This window comes from Otolemur garnettii, unplaced genomic scaffold, assembly GCF_000181295.1.
Source record: "Otolemur garnettii isolate 467f Iridium unplaced genomic scaffold, OtoGar3 scaffold00060, whole genome shotgun sequence".
In the NCBI taxonomy this organism is placed as follows: domain Eukaryota; kingdom Metazoa; phylum Chordata; class Mammalia; order Primates; family Galagidae; genus Otolemur; species Otolemur garnettii.
The window spans coordinates 289,666-300,318 of NW_003852455.1; the positions used below are offsets into that span (position 1 = coordinate 289,666).

Here is a 10,653-nt window from a genome sequence, read left to right on the forward strand (position 1 = left end):
CCCAGGAGTTGGAGGTTGCTGTGAGCTGTAATGCCATGGCACTCTACCCAGGGGGACAGCTTGAGGCTCTGTCTAAAAAAAGAAAAAATAAAAAAATAAAAATAAATAAATAAATAAAAGTCAATTAAAAAGTAGAAATAATTTAAATGCCTACTAGAATGGGATTGGTAAATAAAATTATGATATTCCCTGGCAACAAAATTTATGAAGCCCTTAATCCATTAAAGAAATGATCTGCAAGCCAGGCACAGTGGTGTACACCTATAGTCCCAGCTACTTAGAAGGCTAAGGCAGGGAGATAGTTCGAGTCCAGGAGTTTGAGACTATAGTGCACTATAATCATGCTTGTGAATAGCTACTGCATTCCAACCTGGGCAACATGGCAAGACCTCATATAAAAAAAAAAAAAAAGGAAGGCAACTGCCATGCTTATGCCTGTAATTCCAGTACTTTGTACTTTGGGAGGCCAAGGCAGAGGATTTCTTGAGGCCAGGAGTTCACGACCAGCTTGGGCAACATAGTGAGACCTCATTTCTATAAAATATAAAAAGAAAAAAAATTACAAATGTTTTACATTTTTATTAAATGTAGGGATATGATTGTTAACATTTATTGAGAACTTACTTTGTGCAAGGCACTAACCTCAGTGCTTTACATTTATTAACTGACTTAATCCTACAAGGTAGGCACTACCTTATACCTATTTAATAAATGTGGAAACTAAGGGTCAGAGAAATTGAGTAAAGTGCCCAAGGTCATACAACTAATAAGTAACAAAGCTCACACACAAAAAAAAGTGTGAGCTCTCAACCCAGGCAGTTGAGAACCCACACTTGTGGAGAAAGATATACAAATGCCATATTACATTTATTAATTTTTGAATGTTAATTTTTTGAAGTTTTACATAGAAGAGTTCCCTTCATCCTAGTATTTTATATATTCTTTTTTTTGTATTTTACATATTCTTGAATCAAAAAAGTTCCATCTATTTCCAAACGGTGGCAGTAATCATATGAAGTAAAATTGACTACTTAACTAGTCAATTTACATGTATTTATTGAGCAATTATCATATATCTAGAAAGATTAAATCTGTCCCTATTCTCAAACAACTCCCAATTTAATTAAGTAGAAAAATTTAACACATTTCAAAAGAATAAGATAATGTAACTTGGTGCTAATTTATAGATATTAGGATTAAAAGACATCATAAAGTCTATCTAGTCTAAGTATCCAGGTTATACCACATTTGAATTAAATCCATAGAGATACTGTAGAGAATTTAGAGAGGGAAAAAAAAAGCCAAAGACTTAATGAAGGAAATGGTACTTAAACTGAGTAGAACGAAGTGAAGCTACAAATATAAAAATGTATTTAACAAACATCTGTTGAATATCTATTATAATGATATATCAGGCAAAATACTAGGTAAAAATGATACAAAGATGCCTAAAACATAATCCTTCCCTTCAAATTATGTTCTCTTTATACACTTCTCTATAAAAGGAACCAGAGCTCCTTAGAGAAATGGCCAGTTCCAGGTCTGGGGATGGAAATGTACAAGATATTGTAGGGCAGACAACCCAGCATAAGGGTACTTGTTTGTTTATCCAAGAATAAATTTGTTCAGACAAAGGTGCTCACACACATACACACAAAGGAACTGTACGAGATAAACCTGAGACATCTGGATCATGGCAAAAACTTGAGCTATACCAGGAATAAGGCTATGCATTATGTATATAGCATATTATACATATGTTATATGTAATAATATATATGAAACATGTAATAAATATGAAATATATATTACGCACACATAAAAAGATGTGTCTTTTTATGAGATATGATAGAACTGATATACATTTGTATCAGTTGATCTTAGAATTGATATACATTTAAATCAGTTGATTTATATCATTGATCTTAGGCAAAGGGCTGAGAAGCAATGATAGAACTGTTTGTAGCAGGCTAATGCTCCCACCAAAATCAATAAGAAAGGCTGGAAAAAATTAATCAGACAGCTATTAAAGCAAACAGGCCCAGAAGAGCCAAAATTTCAAAAAGGGAAACTCAGTAGGTAAGCTGATATTCTGCAGCAGATTTTTCCCTAGGGTTTAGGGTATTTTGGGCACAGGGCTAGAGGCTGAGAATCTGGGCTTTACCCAGGGAAAGGACCAATTATTGAGGGAAAAAGAAACAGCAGGATCAATGGCAATCTTAACTGAGCTAGGAAGATAAAATTGAAGTCTGGAGGGAATAAGATCTTTGTAAAAATGGAGAGAGTAGCACTGAGCCTGTCATGAGAGGTTTTCTTTTCAAATTATGCGCTAAATTCTGGAACTGTAAGCAGAAACCTAAAAGGCTAAGTGTGCTAGGCAATATAATGGTCAACCCAAACATGTCTATGTCCTAATCTCCATAAACTGTGAACATATGCTACATTACATGACAAAATATGTTTTGTAGATGTTTGATTAAGGATCTTGAGATAGGGACATTATCCTGGATAATTTGGGTGGGCCCAGCGTAATCACAATGTTCTTTTTTTGTTGTTGTTCCTTTGTGACAGAGTTTTCTTATGTCACTCTCAGTAGACTGCTGTGAGATCACAGCTCACAGCAACTTCAAACTTTTGGGCTTAAGTGATTCTCTTGCCTCAGCCTCTCAAGTAGCTGGGACTACAGGCATCCACCACAATGCCCGGCTATTTTTTGGTTGTAGTTGTCATTGTTGTTTCGCAGGCCCAGGCTAGGTTCTAACCCACCAGTTCTGGTGTATGTGGCTGGCACCCTAGCCGCTGAGCTACAGGCATCGAGCCTGTTTTTTTTTTTCTTTTGAGACAGAGTCTCACTTTGTCATCCTTGGTAGATTTCTGTGGCATCACAGATCACAGCAACCTCAAACTCTTGGGCTCAAGTGATCTTCTTCCCTCAGCTTCCCGAGCAGCTGCGACTACAGGCACCTGCCACGATGCCCAGCTATTTTTAAGAGATAGGGTCTTGCTCTTGCTCAAGCTGGTCTCAAACCTGTGAACTCAGGCAATCCACCCACCTCAGCCTCCCAGAGCACTGGGATTACAGGCGTGAGCCATCACGCCCAGCCCAATCACACTGTTCTTTACAAAAGAAAAAGGCAGGCAGGAGAGTCAGAGAAGATACCTGAAGCTGCGATATGCTCCTGCATTTGAAAACAGAGGAAGAGCCAGGTGGCACCTGTGGCTCAGTGAGTAAGGCGCTGGCCCCATATACCGAGGGTGGCGGGTTCAAACCAGGCCCCAGCCAAACTGCAACAAAAAATAGCCAGGCATTGTGGCGGGTGCCTCTAGTTTCAGCTACTCAGGAGGCTGAGGCAAGAGAATAGCCTAATCCCAGAAGTTGGAGGTTTTTGTGAGCTGTGATGCCACAGCATTTTACTGACGGTGATAATGTGAGACTCTTGACTCTAAAAAAAAGGAAAAACAAAAAGAAATGCTGCTAAGGGGCTGCTAATCTTGGCAGCCAGATTGCAGTACACTCAATGAGAAAGAGAAATTACTAAATAAGATAAAAGATGACTACAAGGATTCAAGCCTGAGTCAATGGACCCTTGATAATTTTGTGAGAGACCTTGAAATTAAAATGATAGGCTGATTTAAGGACAGAGAGAGAAACGAAATCAGAAAACTCTATTAGAACATATTGTATTTGAGATGACAAAATAATAAAGTATTTTTTAGTCCCTTTTTGATGAAGAAATCTCCTGAAGCCTTTTGACCAAGTAGCAGAGGGCACTGTGGTGAAGAACACTGTGCTAGGAGTCAGAAGGCTAGGCTCTCTTGGTGACACTGACATCAGCCAGATACATAATTTTATGCAAATCGTGCCAAACCTCAGAATTATTATCTATAAAACAGGGGTACTGAACACTAGAAAATATTTATAGTGTCTTCCATATCTAACATTCTATAGTGAAAATTTGCAGTGATAATATCTACAAGGTATTTTTAAAATTCATTCAACAAATATGGTGGTACTTTCTTACAAAATACTGTACTAGGCACTGCTTAAAAAGGGAAATGGAGGATTAACAAATTTTGAACTCACCAATACAGGAATAGTTTGAGGTCATGGGAATGTATGACTTCATTGACTGTCAATCTTACTATTTAGTATCAGGATCTCTCAGTCCACAGCTACATTTTGGTATACTGTCCTCTCCTCTGACTCTTGCAAAGACACAATCTTACTGAATTGTCCAGATGACAAATATCTCATTAGAAACATAGATGAACAAAAACAGGAAGGAAGAACCAACTACTCACAATACTCCTTCACCTCTCTGTTCTCCAATCACTACTTGCACCACCATTTTATATCGGTCAAACCCCATTTCTAGAAAGAAAAAATAAGAAAGTTATCTATAAGCAAATATGTAGTAAAATTACCTATTAAGGGCAAATTTGCTTAGAAATGAACATAAGTATTCAATCCACAAGTACTTAATGAATATGAGTGTAACCTTGGGAATCAGAGAGACCTGAGGACAGATTCTAACTACAAACTTATCTAGTGCATAAATGTAGACAAGTTATTTAACTTTTCAGTTTTAGTCTCCCTCATCTGTTAAATAGGAATATCACCACCTATCTCCCAAGGTTATTGTGTGGCTAGATAAGATATAAACATATAAATATAATAATATACATTTGCATATATTATTATAACATATAAAGCATCTAGAACAATGCTGACACATACCTTACTCAATAAACCTTAGCCTCTTCCCTTTTCCCCCTTTTCTAAATAAAGTACTAAGCTAGGGCTGTAATACCAGCACTCTGGGAGGCTAAGGCAAGAGGACTGCTTGAGCTCAGGAGTTTGAGACCAGCCTGAGCAAAAGCAAGACCCTGTCTCTACTAACAACAGAAAAATTAGCCTGGCATCATGACACATCTATACGCTCAGCTACTTAGAAGGCTATTGCAAGAGGATCTCTTGAGTCCATGAGTTTGAAGTTGCAGTGAGATATGATGACACCACTACACTCTTCCTGGGGTGACAGAGCATGACACCCTGTCTCAAAAAATAATAAAATAGGGCTGGGCACAGTGGCTCATGCCTGTAGTTCTCACACTTTGGGAGGCCAAAGAGGGTGGATAGCTTGAGCTCACAAGTTCAAGACCAGCCTGACCAAAAACAAGACCCCGTCTCTACTAATAATAGGAAAACTGAGGCAAGAGGATAGCTTGGCCCAAGAGTTGGAAGTTGCTGTCAGCTATGATGCCATGGCACTCTACCCAGAGCCTGAGACTCTGTCTGAAAAAAATAATAATAAAATAAAATAAACAAGTAATTTTAACAGTGAATTGTCATCAAAAAGTATAAAAATAGGCTCAGCACCTGTGGCTCAAGTGGCTAAGGCGCCAACCACATACACCTAAGGTGGCGGGTTCGAATCCAGCCCAACCCGCCAAATAATGACAGCTGCAACCAAAAAATAGCCAGGCATTGTGGCGGGAACCTGTGGTCCCAGCTACTTGGGAGGCTGAGGCAGGAGACTCGCTTCAGCCCAGGAGTTGGAGGTTGCTGTGAGCTGTGATGCCACAGCACTCTACCCAGGGGAACAGCTTGAGGCTCTGTCTCAAAAAAAAAAAGTATAAAAATAAAACTGTGGGGCTGGGGAAAATATATATATATATAAATAAAATTTTTAATATACTAACTATAGTTAATTTTGGGTGACAGAAATATAAAGTTTGTAAACTCTTCCTAAAAAGTGCTGCATACCTCATTGCTGAATATCACTACAGTCACCTTCAAAGTACTCCCCTTAGGAAGCTATGCACCAATGCCAGTGCTTAGTTCACCCTTCAAAGCAATTTTGGAACATTTTCTCTGGAATGCCTATCAGAGCTGTCATCTTACAGCACACAAAAACATGCCACAATAATGAACACCACTCAGACTACCACATGTTGATAGGAACATAGCTGTGAAACACTGATATACCAAGGTTATGAAACCTTACTGAGTTGTCTGTACAGTGCTGCCAATGTAAACACATGGTGGTAAGTTCACACATTTTAAGTGTCAGACCATGTGCAATGATAGCTCTGATGCTCAGCCCAGGAAGAGCTCCAAAATTGCTTTCAAGGGCAGCACCTATGGCTCAGTGAGTAGGGCGCTGGCCCCATATACCGAGGGTGGCAGGTTCAAACCCAGCCCCAGCCAAACTGCAACAAAAAAATAGCCAGGCATTGTGGTGGGCACCTGTAGTCCCAGCTACTTGGGAGGCTGAGGCAAGAGAATCACCTAAGCCCAAGAATTGGAGGTTGCTATGAGCTGTGATGCCACAGTGCTCTACTGAGGGTCACAAAGTGAAACTCTGTCTCTAAAAAAAAATTGCTTTCAAGCAGGACTAGGTACTAGTGTCAATGTATAGCTTCCCAAGCAGAGTACTTTAAAGGTGACCATAGTGATATTTGGCCTGGCATGTATGTAGGTATGTAGCACTATTTCTAGGATAAGTTTATGAGTTAATTATCAGACCTTGTTATTTTCTTTCTTGTATTTTTTTCTTTCTTGTGCTTTTTGATGTTTAATTTCTAAAAATTAAAACAAATTCTGAAAACGAAAATACACCAAAATATTAAATAGTGACTACCTTTGTATAACATAATTTGTAGATAATTGCATAACTAATTTTATTATACTTTTATGTATTGTCCAGATGTATTACAATAAGCATTATTCTTTTAAAAAGATATTCCTTCCCTCTAAAATATGTAATAGTATCTTTTAAAACGGGCAGATAGAAATAAAAACTTTTCAGATGGTATAATTTTTTTTCTAGAGACAGAGTCTTGCTCTATGGTCCAGGCTGGAATATAGTGGCACAATCATAGCTCACTATAGTCTCAAATTCCTAGACTCCAGAGATCCTCCACCTTAGTCTCCTGAGTTGCTAGGGCCACACACGGCTAATGTGTTTGTTTTTTGTAGAGATAAGATCTCACTGTACTGTCCAGACTGGTCTCCAACTCCTACTCTCAACCCATCCTCTCTCCTCAGTCTCCCAAAGCTCTGAAATTACAGGTATAAGCCATTATACCCAGCCTGTAAAACATTTTTAATAAGAGAGACAGAGAGACAAAGAGTAGGTAGGAAAAGCACAAAGTATGCTCTGATATAGTTTGGCAGGAATGACAAGTTGAGTATGGTAAGTAGTTAAGGATTCAGCCAGAGAGATGGCTGGCATGAGGACAAACTGTGAGGGTACTGAATGCCAGGCTAAGGAATTGATAGATTGGTGGGAAAAAACAACCAAGAATCATGGAGGGAAAGAGCACCTGTACTTTCTGACCTTTCTGAATGCTGTCAAACTTCTTAGACAGTGGTTCTCTACAATATTTTATTTCATATCCTTACTGTTTCCCATCATCTGCAAAAAAACTATATGAATAAAAGTTACCAAGTAATTATAGAAGACAAAACATTGAAGAGAAATTTGTCTTTAATAAAATACCCAGCTTAAGGTCTTTGTTTAAGGGGGGGGGCAAATAGGTAAAACTGTTTGAAGGGAATCAGTCATTTCCAGTTATCACCATGATCACCTTTTAACTTATCTTTAATGTTTTCTGATAGATATTTTGTGAGCTGAGGCATTTCTTCTGGAGAATATTCAGCATTTGCCAGTTCTTCCTTGAGCACAGCATGGATACAATCTTTAACAATAGAAGGTCGGAACCTAAGTGAAATAATTTGAGAACATCTTATTGGTAACTCCAAAATCCCAACTTACCTTCACACCCAATTTCCCCCAGCTTTTTTTCATTAGTAGCATTTAATCTTACTTCTTTTTCATATTTTTATTATAAAACTAATATAAACAAATTCAGAAGGTAAGTCATACCCAAAATTTATATGTACAGCCTGGACCTCTCCTGAACTTCAGATTGTAAGCAGAGACAAAGAAAACAGTGAAGGAAAAAGCACAAAGTATGCTCTGCAGATGTGGTTTGGCACAGTAAGGTAAGTAGTTATATATTAATCCTTTTATAAACATATTCCACGTGTAAATTTATAGGAAACTCAATTTTTTTTGAGACGGAGTCTCACTCTGTGCCCTGTGGTAGAGTGTTGTGGCATCAACCTAGCTCACAGCAACTCAACTTCAAACTCTGGGGTTCAAGTGATCCACCTGCCTCAGCTTCCCAAGTAACTGAGACTACAGGCGCCTGTCACAACACCCAGCTATTTTTTAGAGGGGAGGTGGGGGGGGAGGGGGTGTCTCGCTCTGGCTCAGGCAATCCATCCGCACCAGCCTCCCAGAGTGCTGGGATTACAGGCGTGAGCCACTGCGTCCAGCCAAAATATGGTCTTCCTATTATGCCTTAAGCCTTTTCAATCTTCAGTAAAATGTTAAAGGTTTTCTTCGAACAAATTATACATAATCTCACAGGATTATTCCTACATAATCTTATTCTACGTTGTTTTACAACAGAAACATGACTCAATGGCATTCTGTCCACTCGGAACCTTTTACCAAGATAACTGCACATACCTTTTTCTGTCTCCATTTTACCCACAGAAAAACTCAAGAGTGAAATTTTTATTATTATCATAACCAAAGTTCCTGATTTCCAGTACTTGCCAAGCATCAGATTCACAATTCTGGTTTCAAACAACAGATGAGGACTTGGGTAATTTTTTTTTTCTTGTTAAGATAACGTTAGCTGAATCCTACAAAGCCAGCTGACTGCTCTCTGCACTAGACTGTGTGCCTTAATTCCGACACGGAATCGGGGTGACATCTAAAGGCCTCTGGGTACTACCTAGATAAGACTTGGCTTACATCCAGGCCCCGCGCCAGGAGTACACGCGTTCTGGCACATGTGTGCACACGGTAACCCTCGAATCATGCATGGCTGAATGGCATTCGATGCAAATCGCTGATTTTCTGACTCTATTCTATCCATCTGTTCTCCTCCGTGCTCATGTCCCAGGTTTCCCAGAGCCAACCGCGCGCAAGGGCGGGCAAGGCAAGGCGCGCAAGGGCGGGTCGGGTCCTCTGCTACCCTCTGCAGCGAAAGACGGGTCTTCCGGGGAAGAGCGCGGTCCCTCCCCCCTCCTCCTCGCCCCTCCGGCCCGGCCCCGTCCCTCCGGCCCCAGCCGGTCGCCGCAAGCGCTTCTTTGCGACGTCCAGGCTCCCACGCGAGCGCTGCCCGCCCAACCAGTCTCTCGAGGTCGCCCCCACCACATCCAGTCCGGTACCCGCCTTTGCTGGAAAACGGGCCGCAGGATATAGGTGTTCTCTGGTTCTCCTACGTTCTTCTCAGTCTCCAGCGCCCCGTCGCCGTGAGAGAAAGATGCGCCCACAGGGGCGGACGCGCCGGTCGGCGTGGCCATGGCCCGGACTTCTTGACCCTCAGGATGAAGGCCTGGCCGGCTGCGGCTGGGGCGAGCGGCTGGGAAACCGTCGCCAGGGCAACAGCGCAGCCCTTGGCGCTCACGTGACGGCCCACGCTTGGCAGAGCTGCCAGCCCTTCTGAGCGCCTGCGCACCGGGTCGTCTGCTGAAGCAGGCGGAGGTGGAGTGACCTCAACCCCTCAGTGAGGTTGATGCGTGTGGGTCCTATTTGTGAGACACTAACACGCCTTACCTCTTATTTATCGAGCCACAATTTTATTATATCAGATTAATATGAGGGTACAATTAGGTTACAGTGTTTACGTTTGTTAGATAAAGTCTCTGTTGTAGTTGTGTCCTGCACCCAGGAGGTTGCCACATACCCACACCTTGTGCCCATTTGATGGAAGCACACCAATCCTCCTCCCTCTCCCTCTCTCCCTCTCACCCCCCCCCCAACTTGAATTAAGTTTTTCTCTTGTGGGGCATGTATTAGATGGTCTACTGGCTTCATATTAGTTACCAGTACATTGGATACTTGCTATTCCACAAATTTAGGAAATAGACCTGCAACCTGATGCTCACAGAGGTTAGGTGTCTTGACCAAGGATATTCAGCTAGTGGCAGGGCCCTGACTCTACTCAAAGGGTCTTCAAACTGGGGCTTAGGTAGAATCCAGCCTTCCTCCTATCTTTTTTATTGTTGTTGTTTGTTTTTTTGAGACAGAGTCTCACTATGTCGCCCTCCGTAGAGGGCGGTGGTGTCTCAAGCTTACAGCAACCTCAAACTCCTGGGCCCAAGTGATTCTTTTGCCTCAGCCTCCCAAGTAGCTGGAACTACAGGCACCTGTCACAATACCCGGTTGTTTTGTTGTTGTTCTTGTTGTTTAGCTGGCCCAGGCTGGGTTAGAACCCACCAGCCTCGAGGCTGGTGCTGTAACCACTGTGATTTACTTCGGGTGGTATGAACATTAAAGAATAAAATAAGGTAACTCGGCGCCTGGGGCTTAAGTGGCTAAGCCACCAGCGGCTCAAGTGGCAAAGGCGCCAGCTACATACACCTAAGGTGGCAGGTTAGAATCCAGCCCCGGCCTGCCAAGCAACAATGATGGCTGCAACCAAAAAATAGCTGGGCATTGTGGCGGGTGCCTGTGGTCCCAGCTACTTGGGAGGCTGAGGCAGGAGACTTGCTTGAGCCCAGAAGTTGGAGGTTGCTGTGAGCTTTGATGCCAGGGCACTCTACCCAGGGGGACAGCTTGAGGCTCT

The 10,653-nt window shown here is 41.6% G+C and overlaps 1 protein-coding gene across 1 annotated transcript in view; it reads right to left on the reverse strand.

Annotated features, from left to right (window-relative positions):
• TCTEX1D2 (Tctex1 domain containing 2) overlaps nt 1-9,402 on the reverse strand; it is a 15,543-nt gene extending 6,141 nt beyond the window's left edge. Inside the window, exons 1-3 of the mRNA XM_012806932.2 lie at nt 9,258-9,402; nt 7,594-7,727; nt 4,303-4,372 (exon numbers count right to left, since the gene is read on the reverse strand). Of these exons, the coding sequence (XP_012662386.1) occupies nt 4,303-4,372; nt 7,594-7,727; nt 9,258-9,388 (335 nt within the window). The 5' untranslated portion in view covers nt 9,389-9,402. The remainder of the gene's footprint in view (nt 1-4,302; nt 4,373-7,593; nt 7,728-9,257) is intronic.
• Nucleotides 9,403-10,653: the final 1,251 nt, after the last annotated feature.